At 42.7% G+C, this 16,570-nt stretch overlaps 1 protein-coding gene across 1 annotated transcript in view; it reads right to left on the bottom strand.

Annotated features, from left to right (window-relative positions):
* The window catches only part of extl3 (exostosin like glycosyltransferase 3), a 28,999-nt gene that overhangs the window by 5,165 nt on the left and 7,264 nt on the right, over window positions 1–16,570 (bottom strand). The window contains exons 2-3 of the mRNA XM_022765037.1: window positions 1,753–4,376; window positions 940–1,067 (exon numbers count right to left, since the gene is read on the bottom strand). Coding sequence (XP_022620758.1) covers window positions 940–1,067; window positions 1,753–3,888 — 2,264 coding nt within the window. The 5' untranslated portion in view covers window positions 3,889–4,376. The remainder of the gene's footprint in view (window positions 1–939; window positions 1,068–1,752; window positions 4,377–16,570) is intronic.

Below are 16,570 nucleotides of genomic sequence, written 5' to 3'. Positions count from 1 at the left end.
TGTCTGTCTGTGGATATGCCACTATTCTGCATCCATCTGTTTCAACTTGTCATAGTTGTTAGCAATGCAGCAACTATTTTTCTCGTGGGAGCAATTAAATAACCATTCTGTTGTCTTCTATTAGTATATGGCAGTTTTATCATCTATCATTATTTAAAAACCAAAATATCACTCTTGGCTCATATTAACGCACACTGGAGCCCAGTCACTAAAGGAAGTAAAACAAAAAAACAACTTGCAGACAGACACAGAGGATGCAAGAGGTCTCAAAAGAGCTCATGTGAGACCACTTTGGAGCAGTCAGATGCTGCGTAATTTCTCTTTGGGGAGGGTGGAGGTGAGGAAACATTCCTGGGTAATTCTGGAGGGGAGTCTGAGATAATTCATGACGAATGACCCCATACACACACAGTGACAGAGCCAATTTTTGCCTGCCTGGACAAGCTGCTACAGCACTAAGTTGTAGACAAGTCTGGGTGAGGAGTGGGTGCACCAAAATAACTTAACAGTGCGCTTGATCTTTTAATTGGTTTAAACACGGCCTTCAAATTCAGCTTATCTAAGTAAAACATTAGCAAATGAATCATAAATACGAGATGCTGACAACATTTTTCCCTCTTATTTCTTCTGCTTCAGTCTCTAGTGGTTGGTTCAGTTTCTCTGTCTGATTCAGTTTTTTCCAGGAATGTGATGCTTCTGCATTTTTTGGACATTTTCATTTCTGACAAGACACAAAGCTTTCCCTTCTATTTTACTGCATTTTTGTCTTCACCTTTCTCCTGAGAAGATCTCCTTTATCAGTTCATCTGAGGATCTCTCTGTTCTTTTCAATTAGTTATTAGTTATTAACTGCCTCGCCAATACAGTGCCCGAAGTGATTGCAAACTTTAATTTCATATAAATCCGTAGAGGTTCCTGCGTCTGGTCGCCATCACTTACCTGAACCCGAACATGATCTCATCATGGCGGAGATGAGCATCATCATCAATCGACAGAATGGCCTCGGTTTCCACGGCATCCCAGGGAAGGAAGCGGTTGTTGAGGCTGTTTTTCTCTGTGCGGACAACCTGCAGGCACCAGACAAGACGCAACTTGGCAAGAGCATTTACAGAGGGCGCCTTTTAGAGCAGTAGTAGGTACTTTCGAAGGGCTACTGGTGGTTAATAGGGTTGAGAACATTTTGAGTAACGCTGCACACAGAGCACTTTGTCCTAACACTGTCTGACTGATGGTATCTGACTGAAAATGATTTATGGCAATCAACTTATCAATCAATCAAGTTAATCAATAAAAAGTAACATAGAAGCTTGTCCAATCTCATTGCCAGGTTGCAGCAGAGACTCTACCATTACTGACAAATACAGCGCCCGGTTCTTTAGTTGCTCTCTCACAGCTTACCACTTGTCAACAGAGCCTCCATCACAAACTAATGGTGAGAATATGAACTGGATGAATATTTTATTTTTCAGGCTTAATTCAAAAGCACACATCTTTATTATTCATGGATGTCGGACTCCTTCACATCCTTCTAGTAAAGCTGCTGGTAATTTGCATGGACTCCTGAAGAGTTTCCAAACAGTTCATTGTAAAGTATTTAAGCAAACTGCAACACCTCTGAAACATATCACAGATTTTGCATTTCAGAGACTCAGGATGAGAAAGATATGTATTCCTTACTAAAGAAACCAACACCATTAAGATGGATATGTGCACATTTGTTGAATGAAAGGATTTTTCTACAGGAGCACTCACCACAATGGGCAGGCCGATGTCGGGCCACAACAGATCATCTGAAGGAGGTTTGGGTGAATTCCACACCACCACTACCTTGTTCAGGTACGGCAGTCCATTTAACCTCTCCAGAGAGTTCATCAGCACCTCCTCCCTCTCATATGTCAGCATGACCACAGTGAACTGTTCTCGCGGCACGTTCCCTCCTAAAGCTGCCTGAAACTCCTTCCCCGACCCTCCCGTACCTCCACCTATAGGCCTGAAACCAGTACCGGAGCCAAGGAATTTGGCTTCAGAGGGCAGCACGGGGTCAAGAGGGGTGTGAGGAAACAGGTGGAAAGGCCCTGGGGCCCGGTTCCATGCTCTATAGGTGTCTGCAGCTGTGTATGTGAAGTTGCGGAGAAAGCGTGGAGATGCGTAGGGGGGCTCCGTCTCGACGGGACCCAAATCCAGATCACCATTGTCAGCCAGGTTGGCATCAGTTCCTGCCAGCTTCCCAGCTTTGTGAGGGATCTCGTGGGCGGGCTCCTCTTTGATGGGTGCAGCGGGAACCTGGATGCTGGTTCTGATGCTGGCAAGGATGGTGCTGAGAACATTCTCCGAGGTGGAGAAGTAGGTCTCCCACAGGAAGCGGCCCTGCCGCCTCATAGCTAGCATATCATTGTCTGACAGGCTGCGCAGCAGGAAGTGTAGCTCTGTGACTCGAGGCTTGGGGACTATGATGACAGCTTCACTCCAGCGGATAAACTGGTGGTAAGGTAGTCTGGAGTGGTCCCCCAACACAACTGGGATGGCTCCAACCTCAAGGGCCTCAAAGAGCCTCATTCCACAGCCTGCTGAGGCCACCAGCTGTCCATCTCCTGGAGCAATCACCAGGGCAAAAGTAGAAGCCTTGAGCACCTCCAGCCTGTCCTCCCTCTCTCCACAAAGAGCCCACTCAGTCGGCAAACTTGTCCGTGGGTTCTTGCAGGTGAACTCCACCAGCACCTGATCCAAGTGGCTGTCCTGCACTGCCTTTAGGGTGCCAATTATGCGATCGTCGTAGTCGGCTGGTGGGTCTCCTTCCATTTCCTCCTCGAAAGATTGAGGGGGCGCCTCCTGCAAGCTGCTCCTCAGTGACTCCACCCTCTCCCCCTGGAAGGTGAAGAGGTATTTCCTCTTTACAGGAACTTGAGGGGGCACTTCCAAAAAGTTTGGTTCTGAGAGAGCATGAACCAGTGGGGACACAACCAAGTCAAAGCCCTCACGGTACTGCTGCTCCAAAAAGGTGGACTGAGCGACTGCTGCTCGTCCTGTGCTCACATTATACAGGAAGTTCTGTGTCATGGACTTTCTAGAGAGATGCACCAGTAAATGGTTGTGTCCATCAGATCTCCAGTAAGGAAGAGCTTTTAGCTGCTTCTCCAGCTCTGAAGGAGATGGCAGTGGGGAGGAGGACTCCTGTAGCTCCCCTACCAGCACCAAATACAGACAGGCAATGCTGGGGTTGTCAGTTACATAAATGTTGCCCTTAACTGATGCTGCAAAAGCCTGCTTCACCAGTGGGTCCAGATAGTCCCCCCATGGATAAGAGCCTGTGTCGTAGACATACACAGGAAACCCAGACGTAAGAGGGCAGCGCCCATAGTCGAAGCAGGACCGCAGGCGGCAGGAGTGCGCAGACTTGGGTGGTGGCAGTCCTGGGTCTTCCTTGTCTGGCAGCAACCTGACAGGCAGCGACAGCTTAGGCTGGTTCTGAGCCATTAGTTCTTTATAGGAATGCTCTGTCTGGCTGATCACATTCTTGAGCTGCAGCAGATCCTGCTTGGCACTGTCAATGCTGCGCTTGCAGGCTTCGATGCGCAAGTTGAGTCGGGCGATCTCCCCGTTGAGCTCCTGCCTCTTGGCCTCCAGCTGCAGCAGCTCTTCGCTGACCGACTCTCGAATGCGGCAAAGATCCTGCACATGTTTGGCTTCGCACAGTTCACCGCCGGGCCGTGGCCCAAAGATACGCTTATCGGGACCTCCAGCTTCGTCAATGGTGGTGAGGTAGTAGTGGGCAATGAGTGGGAAGAAGACCAGGATAAAGAAGAGCATGAAACTGAGCCATGTAAGACGCACACGCCGCAGCACCCATGGCTGGCCTCCAGCACCCACCCCACCACCGTTACGCTGCATTGTTGACTCCCTCAGTCTGCTCCTCGCCCCACCAAGGAACCGTTGCTATGGGGATCAGCAGCAGCCATGATCGACCTTGTCAGCAAGGCAGTGGGATACTAAATCATCAAAGCTGGGATGTAGCACTGTCCTTCTGTAAAGGTCATCTGAGGCTGCTTACCTCCTCTTAAGGGTCCCGTGGGTATTGGCTAGGAATTCAGCCTCACCTGTACTCTAATATGTAGTCTGATGTGTTATAGCCCACACAAACTAATGCCATTTCTATTAAGAGGTTTAGCTATTCTTCCAAGTCTATGTCAGAAAACAGCCCCGCAGCTGGGGAGGGGTGCCCCTCGATGGGTGATGCATGGCTGCTCACAGGTGAGTGAGATAGCTGGGTGGGCCAGTTGTTTCTATGTGGAATGTGCTCATTTTCTGACCCCTTATCAGAAAATCCTCAAGAGGTGGAGTTTCAGAAATCTCCTCGTCTTTCTTCTTAATACAGGAACCTGAGACAGAAGAACAGAAAAAAGAACCAATGAGTGACAAGGATTATGTGTAGCAAGATCAAATAGATGACTGTTTAACTATAAGAAAGCGTGAGCTGACTATCTGAAGCGGAGCCCATAAAAACTGTCTCAGCTTTTTGTTGTAAAATATCTCATCTTTTTCATGCACCTCGTAAAACAGTAAAGTAAAGAACACATTTAAGTAGATCTGTAATATTTATACGCTTTCTACAATCAGCCACTGTAAGACTGAGACTCTGCAGCTCGTCCTGTTTTTCACTGCATTCTGTGCATGATTGCTTGGTCCAGGAAAAAAAAAAAAAAATCATCAGTGTGCCGCTGAATGCCAGGGGATATCTTTTTCTTTCAATTTCCTTTCTTTCAAAATTGCAGCACAAAACAGGGGAGAGCCATCACTGGTAAACTACACACAGTAGGCAAACCGACACCAACAGCACCACCAGCAAATCTCATTAAAGGCCTCCTCCTGCATCCCGACCTCATCACCGACTCAAATTACTGAGCATTCCTGATAACACTCCATCTCAGAGAGTGAGGTAGAATTATCTTCACTAGTCCAGAGGAGAAAAAGAAACACAAACACAAAAGAAATCGGCTGCACCTTCTGATGCAGACACTGCCAGTTTTATTTCCAAGTTGGCCGGATGTTCCTGAGGCCCTTGGAGGTTGAGCTTTCAGACTACAGTGGCTTGTGTCTCATCTTCAGATCGATGCATAAGTAACTCAAATTCTTCCTCTCCAGCTCACTTTCACCTTATGTTAGGTGCTGGTTTGAGAATACAAAGAGCTGCGTTTCCAGTTTACAGATGTTTTGAAAAGATAGCTCAGGGCTAAAATCCATTGCAACACCGGAAGTCACAGTAACTTCAAGCGTAGATGTCCCTGAAATATCCCTACATCATGAGCATAATCTAAACTTCAGCACAGATCGTTTCTTTCCACAAGCAGCAGGCAGTCTGCTTTCTGGGCTCATGTTATATCACACCACGGTACAAGCCCTGAGGATGTCAGCCGATAGGCCAAGTGCCAAACAGCCCTTATCAAATGCATTACTAAACCCACAACACCGAGAGCCAGCCTTGATAAAGCAGTGCAATTCAGAGTGACACAGGCACAGAAACCAGAGGTGAAAAGGAATGCAGGTGGTGTTTACCATGTGCCGACATAACAGCGCATCTTGATAAGGATTATTATACCTTGGGCTACCACTGAATTCAAACGTCTGTGGGTGCAACGTTGTCATTACAGCTCGGTTAGATCACAGGGGTGACAGATACCATCTTAAAACCAAACACAGCAAGAAAAAAAAAAGAAGAAGAAAAAAAAGACACCTTTTATTCTGTCTGCGTCAAGTAATCATTTCTCCCTGCTGCCTCCGTGTGACTGGCATTTCTGATGCTTCCTGACTCTCCTGAAATGCCTCATCTTGCAGTACAGCAGGTGTTTGTGTGTCCGCCTGTCAAGGAGAGGTAACTACGTGTCTGAACGCTCCTTAAACCTTACATACTATAAAGACAAGACAGTTTTCTTTATGATCCGTCACATATTTTAAACACACATCTATTATTTTAATTGTGTTTTAATCTATTTTCTTGATTAACCGTTTTGTCTATGGAATGTCAGAAAATAAAGAGAAATGAGATCCCATTAGAATTTCCCAAAGAGGTCACATCTTCACATCCCTTTTCTGTCTGACCAATAATCGAGAAGCCTTAGAGATTCAGTTTCCTATCATGTGTGACAACGAACAGCTAAAAATCATCACACTCGAGAAGCTTAAATCACAATTTTCTTGTAAGAAGATTCAAAATAGGCAAATCATTTTCTGTTGATTGACTAATTTAATTGACTAATTGTTTCACCCGGGGCTGCAACTGATGATTCTTATGACTGATTAGTCATAATTGATTAATCAGTTAGTCCAAAAATGTCAGAAAAAGCAAAAAACAAAAAACAACCTCATCACAATTTCTAAAACCACTATGTATCATCTTTAAATGTCTTATTTTAACCAAAATCCAAACATAACCCATTCATTTTGATATAAGACAGGAAAGAAACTACAAATCCACATATTTGAGACTGTGTTTGTTTGCAAATGTTTAGATTTTTCTCCTTTGATAACTAAGGGATCAATTTGTTTCAACCCTCTAGTGTTCAATACCAGAAGAGAAAATGTGATCTGAAGGTCAGGTGAGGTTCAGTACCACAGAACAAAACATACTGCCTTTAGATTCCCTTCTTAAATCATAATATACCTTGTCAAACAGAGCTGTATTATTGAGCAGCACTAAGCATGGGGCCATCTGGATACTTCTGTATTTGTAACACTACCACAACATTGTCAACCTACTGACTAGTGGCTGATTTAAATTTTCCAAATGGCAGCTAGACTAAAGCATTAGTATAAATCAGACAAGTGAATGCACAGTGTATTGTTGGCCTCAAAAGGTGTGCAGCCACAGACAAATGAGGAAATGGAAGAACCTCAGTTTATTATTAGACAAGGTGCTCTGGTGCTACACAGTAACTACAGGTCAGTGGTTTCTTGTGCAGTTAGGAAGGAACATGTACAGTAAAAACTCCCAGGGCTTACGGCCCTTTGAACGCTGACCTCCATCCTGCTGCTCAGTGATGCGCCTGAGGTGCAGCGTGAACGAGAGGCAACTATCACAACAGTCTGATTAATTGCTGCATGACTGCCAGTGTCACAGGGGTAATGGCAGACAGATGTTGGCAAATGCTGTTGCTAGGCCTAATCTGGGGCCAAAAACATGCTGGTTTAAAGCTCTGCTTGTGAGCAACACACACACACACCAGATAGAAACTAAATCTCAATCTCTTCAGTTGTAGCTTTCTAATCTGCAGAATGTCTTCTCTCCGCTACAGTCAGCTTAATCGGTCTGCATGGAAAACACACAGGGAAGCATTGATCGCTCTGGACTTACTTTGCGGGGGATCAATGATAATGCCATCATTACCTACCGCTGAGCTGCGAGGCAGTTTGGTGTTAAGCACATAAAGGGCTGCCGATGTAGCCATTTTCACTTGTAGGCTTTAGACATACGAAGCAGGCAGCACAGACGTGAGAGTGAATTTAAAATAAAATAAATAAATAAATACCTCCACTCACACAGAGATACTGACACGCCCGTCCTTGACTTCACCTTAAACAGCACAGCCTGAAGCCACTGGGCAACAGTCACTGTGTAGCTGCAGGGACCGAATATCATATTCTCGTTATGTTGTAATAATATAATTTGTATGTTGAAATACTTCTTCACAGCTGCTGACAGATGACTAATCTCTGTATATTATACCATAAATATCCCATTAGTCATACTGAAAATCAATATGTATTTGATATACAATCCAGCCCCTTTGCAGAGGGTAAAATCTTACAACAGTTTCAAATGAAATGATGTGCGGTGTTCTCAGGGGAAAGGAGAAGCTGAAGCACAGCCGCCGTGCTGATGACCCACATAAAAACCTTTCGCTCCACATGGTGAGCACTGAGCGAGCAACAACTTAGTCAGCAAATTACTGGTCGGGCCTATGAATAACGCAGACTGCAACAGTCTCGTTCCGTGTTAATTTGATTTAGAGGTATACAAACGGACGAGGTGCTCTGGACAGAGATTCGGAACGCGCACTGTAATGTCAATCAGAACCAAATTCTCAGCTTAAGCCAAGTGGACGAGTGTGAAAGAATTTACAGTAATGTTTGCAGGCACTCAGACATGCATCATGCTGTGGCTGAGCAGGTCTGGGCAAAATAGCTTCATCTGAAGTCAAAAGAATAACCGCAGCAGGTGCTGAGTTCAGAGCCTGAATGAAGAAGTGAGGACGCTGCTTCCAAGTTCCCAGACATTTGAGGGCAAGCGCTTATATAAATGTTTGAACAGTCTCTCCGCACACTGGCCTTGCTCTCTGAGACAGTCCTGACATTCCTCTATGAAGGAACAGGAAGCAAAGACAGAATCGACATCCAGTGGGCCAACCGGGTTTTGCTTGAATGCAATTAGGTTAACTCAAGGGTACCACATGTGGGGGTGGTGGAGAAAGACAGCAGTAGCAGCTTTTGAGTGAGTGAGAGCTGAAGTTCCTGAGAAATAGCACATCCTGCAGCAGAGTTGAGAATGAGGATTGTTTGGCGTTTTTTTCTGCCTGTCTACAAGCAGTCTGACGGAGCTTTTGACACATAGCGAGACGAAGTGAAGAATTTCAGGCCGACAGAAAGATCACACAGCTTGTATTTTTAATAAGGCCCCGGGTAGCAAGTTTCCAAGAGGTAGCGACTGCAAGGACTGAAATATTAAGAAGATGGATCTTTGATTTTTCTTTTAATGTCTCAGGGAAAAAAAAAAAAAAAAAACGAACTTCTTAAGAAGAGAATGTCAGTGATTTTCCACACTATTGCAAATGCTCTCTTCCACTGCTTTATGTATGACTCACTGCTAAATCAACATGGACATAAATAATGAACAAACAAATACTATATTAAAAGCAATATGTAATTTTGTAAGACAGCCGCCTTCATTATCAGTTAGTTGGTTGGGGCTCTGGCCCCAAATGCAAACAGTGCATCTTTAAATGGCAGCATCATCAAGAGTCTACAGAGATGCTAGCAGCTTTGTGAGGCTGTATTTAGGCAAAAGTGGTGCTTTGAGGTGAATGCTAACATCAGCATGGTTACATATATCCAATCTTAGAGGATACTATCCAAGGACAAAGGAAGGACTTTTTTTTTTTTTTAACAGTGTTATAGTGTCTTTCACATTAATACCTGGCTGTTTGTACACTGTCACCTCCCTGCAGCACTAAGAGGGTAATAAATACTGTAGGACCGGGACCACTTATTGTAAAAACTGTGAAATCAATAAGAAAAATAACTTACACATTACTGTAGGTGCTGATGGCACTGGGAGCGTTAACCATGTGCTTGTTTTATTTTTACCTTTTCTAATGGTTTTTCTTAACTGGTCTGGTGATATAAAGTATAGGGCTACAACTAATAATTACTTTCATTATCAATTCAAAGTGACAGTTAATTGATTTTCAAAAATAGCAGCAGGTTATTTTTCTGAGAAACTATTAAACAAGAAAATAATCAACAGATTAATCGATAATGAAAATTATCGTTGGTTGTTAGTTTCAAGAAGAAAGAAATACCAGTGTGTAGTGGTATAAATCCAAATGTACACAACTCTGACTTACTGCAGCAAAGGCCTCTGGAGGTAATACTGCTGCACTTCAGAAAATCATCATGCCTGCTGGGACTCCAGGTTACCCTGATGAATTTCTCCCCTTAAAGGGCTTTGGCTCATTGTACCGGGAGACGACTCTTCCCATAATTAATTGTGATTTCATGGAGGAGATTGAGGTAAGGCATTCCCTGTGGAGGTGATGGAAATAATAATAAAAAAAAAGAAAAAAAAAGATAGAGGCAGCTGCAGGGGAAGGCACAGTCACAGGGCTGTGTGAGGGGAGCAGCTGTTGCAGCCATGGATCACAGCTCATCTCCAGACGGCTGACTGAACCATCTCAAGGACCTTTTTCACTGGTAAATTACAGAGGTGCCTGCAGGGATGTGGAGAGACACTCAAAAAAGGTCATGGAAAGTCAGAAAATGGAAGAATTTTCAGATTAAAGAATTCAAATTATTCAGTTCTTTAATGAGCAAAACAACTTATGGTCTAATTTAGAACTGAAAAAATGTTTTGATTAGTTTATTAGTTATTAGTTTAATATTACTAATATTGTTGACAGTGTGCAGTCATTGGGGACAGGTAAAATGAGGGACCCATATGTGGCAGTGAAAATCTCACGTGTGATTAAAGCTGATTCATTTGTATGTGTGTGCGACAGATTGACCCTGATGAAGATCAGAGTGCGGTCGAGACACCATCTGGGGTTCTGGAAAATACTGTAGCATGTAAACAACCTCATCCAAGTTTCTGATCACTGCCTACAATGTGTGGAGGTGTGTCAGTAAATAAAATTATGGACTAGTTAGGTAGAAAAAAAGGACGGTAAACAGTGTAATGATGAACAATTAGCTTAAATGAAAGTGAATATCTGAAACCAGCAATGCAGAAAATAAAGTGAATTGTAGCTCTCGCTTTCCATTACTGATCAGATCGAGAAGTCAAATCCAGCGGAGTGTTAAATCCAACAGAGTCCAGAAGACAGAAAACTACACTGGGTTCATCCCCCACTGTTGGGGTAACTCAGTCAGTGCAGGAAAGACAGAGACAAATCGGATATCTATCAGAATCTCATATAAAAGGATTGTACCAAGTGGTTTTCCCATGTTCCATTGTCAAATAAGATCAAAACCAGGATACTAGTGCGCATGTAAACATAAGACAAATGGTTGCTGCTGTAATCTGAGTCTAATGATGTGATTTAGTAATGGAAAACATGAATAAAATAGACATATCAAAACACAAATGATCACTATATGTTGTGTAAGAGAAGAACAAGCTGTTTTTAGAAAAATAAATAAATAACCAGACCAAATTTTTTAACTCAATTGAGTTAAGACCTGAAAAATCATGATACTTAACCACATTGGTACAAAAACCTAATTTTGCCACACAACAGTGCTGCTCAATTACTAATTGCTTAATTAGCAACAATGTCCACAATGGCCCATTAGCTTCCATGCCATCAATGATATAGAAACATATTAAATGCTAGACGCATTTATTTAGTTTTAATAATGTAATTAATGCCAATATCAAACTTAAAGAACCACACTCTGCCTGAGCACTGAAAACTTTATAGTGAGTTCTGCTGTCTTCCTTTCATTATCTTTATAATGCTGAGGAGATCACGATGAGGCCGTTATGATCATCAGGAGTATCGGTGTGGTGATGACCCGGCACAGGAGCAATTAAGATCACCCTCCGTATGGACCACCTCCTACTCAGAGCAAAACCTACGAGCGTGTTGCTGACCTTTATCTCTCAGTGTGTGCATTAAAAAGTGAGAGAGACGAACAGAGGCAGAGAGAAAACCCACCCTTCACTGCCCTGTTGTTTGGAAACAAACATCACACACACGAGTTGTCTGATGATGTGTATTTATAACTTTGCAGAATACCATTTTGCACCGACAGAGAGAGATGTAGATAAACAGAAAGACACAGAGAGATAACCGGGGAAAGAGAGCGAGAAGGAATGGGTGCATAATGACAGATGGGCCTGGGTGGCTTCCAACCTCCAAAGCTCCTGCAATATGACAAAGATTACAAAGGAGAGCAATCCAAAACAAAAAGGTTCCCATGTCCTTGTAGGATTATACGTTTGTCCTTGAGAAGACAATCCAAGGTAAAAAGAATATAAAATGTATGCAAAGATTTCTCAAGAGTATCTAAAAAAAAAAAAAAAAAAAATGCTCTGGCAACTTATCCACCAACCACTCTGTGAACATCTTCAGTGACGAGGCTCTGTGTTTGTAAGGGTTGCAAGAGTGATAAACAAAATGCATCACATTGGCTTTGCAGTAAGTGCTAATCTGTCAGTGAAGCCTCCACTGTAAAACTGCTGTGGCACGGGTACCGTGCCCTGCAGGGGTGAGGCGAGGAGAGACTCTCGCTGTGATGGTGAGAACTAAGAGTGTGACAGCCAATTAGAGTCAGCGCAGACGTACAGACACACTCAGGACTCCCCTGTTTTTCAACACACACACACAACAGCTCACACATTTTTCTAATAAGTTTCAACTTCCAGAAACCTCTAAAGGGATTCTTTGACATTTTTAATTTTTCACTTGGCTTTTCTTTGCCAGAAACTCCCACAGTAGGCAGAAATTTAATGGTGTACCCTTCTGCTTCCCAAAAGTGGTTAGTTAGCATTGTTACTTTGCTCCTCACAAAAACAAAGGACAGAGTTAGTTGAAAATCTGGAGCTGGTTTTCCCTCTTTCCTTTAATCATGGCTCCACTGATATCAATGATGAAGTGCAGTCAAACCTTGTCTATTTTATGTCTGTTAAAAAAAAAAAAATCACAGTTCACAGAGGAGGGCAGGAAAGAGGACTGAATGTGTTTCAGTAACAGACTGAATCTGCATGATTAAAATACAGATGCTGCATGAAAAGAAGCATATCTCAATTTTCCTCACTTTTCTTCTTCCTGTGTGGCCTGGTCAAAGATTTAGCTTTGTAAACTTTATTAACCTATGAGTTGAATTGCTTAGGAGGTTATCAACTTGTTGTTTCCAGCTTCTCTAAAGACAACTGCTGCGGCACTAAAGCTTGAGCTGACTGGGGTGAGTACACCAAATGCATGTTGGTAGTCACCCTTGACTTGGTTTTCATATCAGTCATCAGAGCAGAATATGTCTGACAGGATGAAGCAGAGGGGAGAAACTAAAAAGAGAAAGTAACATCTGCAGAGATTTTAGATATACTGTCATTTGGTATCAGTAATCCAATGTGTGGTTACAAACTGTGAGCTTCTATGATTTCTGCAAAGGCACATGTTGCTCTTGTTTCTTGTGTGTGTGTGTGTGTGTGTGTGTGTGTGACAGACGCAGTTTGCAAATAAATTAGCTGGCCTTGCTTTCTTGATTAGTCTGCAAAGTCACCGCGGATGAGCTTCCTGGATTAATCAGCGCTGTTGGAGCTGATATTGTTTACTGATCAGAGAAGAAGCTACTCGACTACGTGGTCACAGATGATATTAAAGTTGTAAAATATTCAGCAATCTAACTTAATGAAAGGAGGGTGTTGCCTTAAAACCTCACCAAAAAGGATATCATACACATACCATACGCATAGGGCAACATCAAAACTTTCACTTTGTTTCTCAAAGGTCCAAACTACAGCCTGACACTTGTCAAGTCTTGTTTCTTTGCAGAGTGTGCAAACATTTTCAACAGTGCTTCAACAGGGTTTATATTAGGGTTGCAGCTGGGGGAGGGTTTTCACCAGTGTATTCCAGGCCTGGCAACTTGCTGGGCTTAAGCATCGGGGAATTTGTGCCGGTTCGGTTGGAAAGCTAGATATAATGATTGGAAAGTTCACCAGCAACTTCTGTTGGTGAAAACGCTTGATGAAGCGCAGCTGACGAGCACCACGTCCTCGGTAACGCCGTTAGAACAACAGCCACAGTCAGAATGGCCATCGGGCATAACCGGACAAATCCCAGTGGGCTGCCTCATTAGTCAAGAAAATCCATAAAAAGGTTTCACTGACTGTCAGTCTCTTGACCAGCCCTCTCTCCGTGTGCCTGTCATCGATGTGTGCAGGCGTGTCCCTGGACTGGACTCGCAACATTAGTGACCGACTATTTAAATATTTAAATGAATATTTTCACACCTTGTTTAAACTACTGCTGGCACACTGACTATACGGAGCTGTGCATGTAAGTTAGAGACTGTGAGTGTGTGTGTGTGTGTGTGTGTGTGTGTGTGTGTGTGTGTGTGTGTGTGTGTGTGTGTGTGTGTGTGTTTGTGTGTGTAGCAGTCTCTGTTGTTTTCAGTTTTTTGCTGTGGTATTGAATTTGGTATCAAGAATCATTTGCATTTCATTTGTATTGGTACTGACTGTCAAATTCCTGCGACATCGGTAGTTGTAACGATATTATATAATGAATATCCTGAATGACATTTATCAACAGCCCAAATACTCTGGAAATCTCATATGTAGGTCTCTTAAATGAACAACATTTTTTGTGAAACCAAAGTTCAAACAAGCGTCTCATCCATGTCCTGTAATACAGCAGGTCCCTGTCTCATGTGACGCACCGATTTTTATCGTCTAGCCCCGTCTTCAGAGGGAATTTCTGTGCCTGAATGCCTGCAACTGGTATTTGACCCATTCATTACCAAAAATCTAATTACAGGCTGCCACATGGTACTCATTTCACCATTTGCGTCTGCATAATTACTTTAGACAGAGATGAAAAGGGACAGAAAAGTCTGAGGCTACAAACAAGCCTGTCATACACTGTCCACCCTGGCAAAGTCAAGCAAATCGTCACCTAGAAAGAAACAGAAAGCAAGGCTGCTCTGTCGCTCACATCAAAGGAGTATGTTAATGTCTACATTTATTCTCATGCTTTATACTCGTACTGATCTCTCCATAGCTGCTGTTGCTACTTTATCTCACCTCTTCACTTAAATCCTTTATAATTCCTTGTAAATAACTTCTGAATACAGTATGTCTACATTCACCTCTGTGTTTATGTGTGCAAAAATTAGGCAACGATGTCCCAATTTCCCTCGCAGATCAACATTATTTCCCTCCTTCAGCAGTGTATTTTGGCATAGACATTGATTTCAGTTTAGCATTTAATACTTGATATTTATACTCTGATATCAGACCAAATAATAAAGGTTGTCTGACGTTTTCCAACGAGGTGCATACCAAATATGTATTGCTACAGCTACACAGAATTAAATTAAAGTTGCTCTCATTAATCAAGCGCTCAGGACATTTCAAACCAAAATGTCGTATTTTCGAAGGGGCAGGGCCAACCTTAATTAGTCGCCTGGGATATAATCAAGCTGTATCAGGGGCAAAGTGAATCCAGTCGTCACAACTACAAGAACTTCAACAGCTCCGTGTTAGAAGTTTTTCCAAGTCAGGAAGAAGAATGAGGGCAGAAAAAAAAAAGGCTTTTTGTACTCCAAAGTGGAAGCTGCTTCAGTGATTGAATACATGTTGAGATGACTGCAGCAGAGGCTTGAGTGTATCAAAAGAAACCTCCGTCGTCCTCTCAATAGAGCAGTTTCTATGGTATCGTTGAGTGATTTGCACCAAGGCATTTTGTCCGACAAATCTTTATTTCTGTGAGTAAACAGTAAGAAGACTGTATGCAGGTGGAAAAACATGGATTTCACGAGTGAGCCTCCATATCTCCTGATTCTGAGAGGTCCTGATCAACAGCGGCAATAAATCTTTTGGATGGAGATTAAGAGAAAAGCATTTATTGTCACTAATCAAATGCTTTTTAGTAAGTAAGTAGTAGTAAGTAGTAGTAAGTCAGCATGGCACGACTGCAGCCCGACTCTGGACTTGATGTTTGGGGAGTTTTTCGGAAGAAGAGTATAATTTTGTTTCACAATATTAAAACAGTAAATTATCTGGAAAATAACCCGAGTCACTGATGTTCGAAAAGTCTGAAAAGTCAAAGCATTTCACCATATTGATTCAAAAAATCATATAAACATCATATATTGCCATAAAGCTGTCCCACTGTGGCCTTACACAAGCAGAGACATTAAAGACATAGCGACACAGTATAAACTGTGGTGTGACAAAATCTCTGATGTATGACACATTTATATTATTTCTCTGTACACAGAGATGGGCCCACTGTTGCCATAACTGATAAAATATGTTTTTTTTTGCCATTTTACTCTAATGTCTTGAATATTGTAACGTATTAGACTCAAAACAAACTGTGGGATTTCTGCCAACCAAATGAAGAAGTTAATTGCATCATATGTTGCTACAATGTTCCCTAGAAAATTTTACTGAATGAGGTTTGTGCAGGGAGGAAGGAAGAGGAACAGTACCAACTTTAATCTATTTTCACTTCCCAGTTCTCTCAGTACATGAAGTGGTTTAAAGCCGAGCTCCACGAATTGTCATGGGCCCTCAACTCTGAATTTGAGCGTTTGGCCTCTGGGGGACGAATATAATCAACTTTATCCTGGGGATCCCCGTGTGGTGAAAAACAACTGTCTGCATATGAGAGAGATGTGACTGTGAAACCTTTGATGATAACAGCTATTACCATTTTGGATTCCTCATGAATGAAATGATGCCACATTTAATAAATGTTGCAGACATTCTCTCTTGTCAAACAAAGTTGTATTTGTTGCATTTATGTGCCAGGCCCTGGTGTTTTGCATACTGGCATCTAAATAAACAGAGCCACAATTAATGTTAGAGATTACACCTGTGCTTTTCCTGCTGTGACTATTCAAAATGCCTCACTAGGTTTTGACTAGGGATTTTCCCAACGACTAATTTCCCTGTCGATCAAACATAAATTTGAATTTAAACTAGTCGAGTAGTCAACGAAGACAATAAGACGCTCAGAAAGCTCAGAGAAGAGCTGTGATACCTTTTGTGACGAAGTGGGATCACAGCGTCTGCAGGTAAACAATTGGTTTACCAAGTGTGGCTAACATTAGCAGTGGTACACCAGCAGCC

This window comes from Seriola dumerili, unplaced genomic scaffold (assembly GCF_002260705.1).
Source record: "Seriola dumerili isolate Sdu_G_001 unplaced genomic scaffold, Sdu_1.0 BDQW01000025.1, whole genome shotgun sequence".
NCBI lineage: Eukaryota > Metazoa > Chordata > Actinopteri > Carangiformes > Carangidae > Seriola > Seriola dumerili.
The sequence above is the reverse complement of the archived record's forward strand: the minus strand, read 5'-3'. Positions and strand labels throughout refer to the sequence as shown.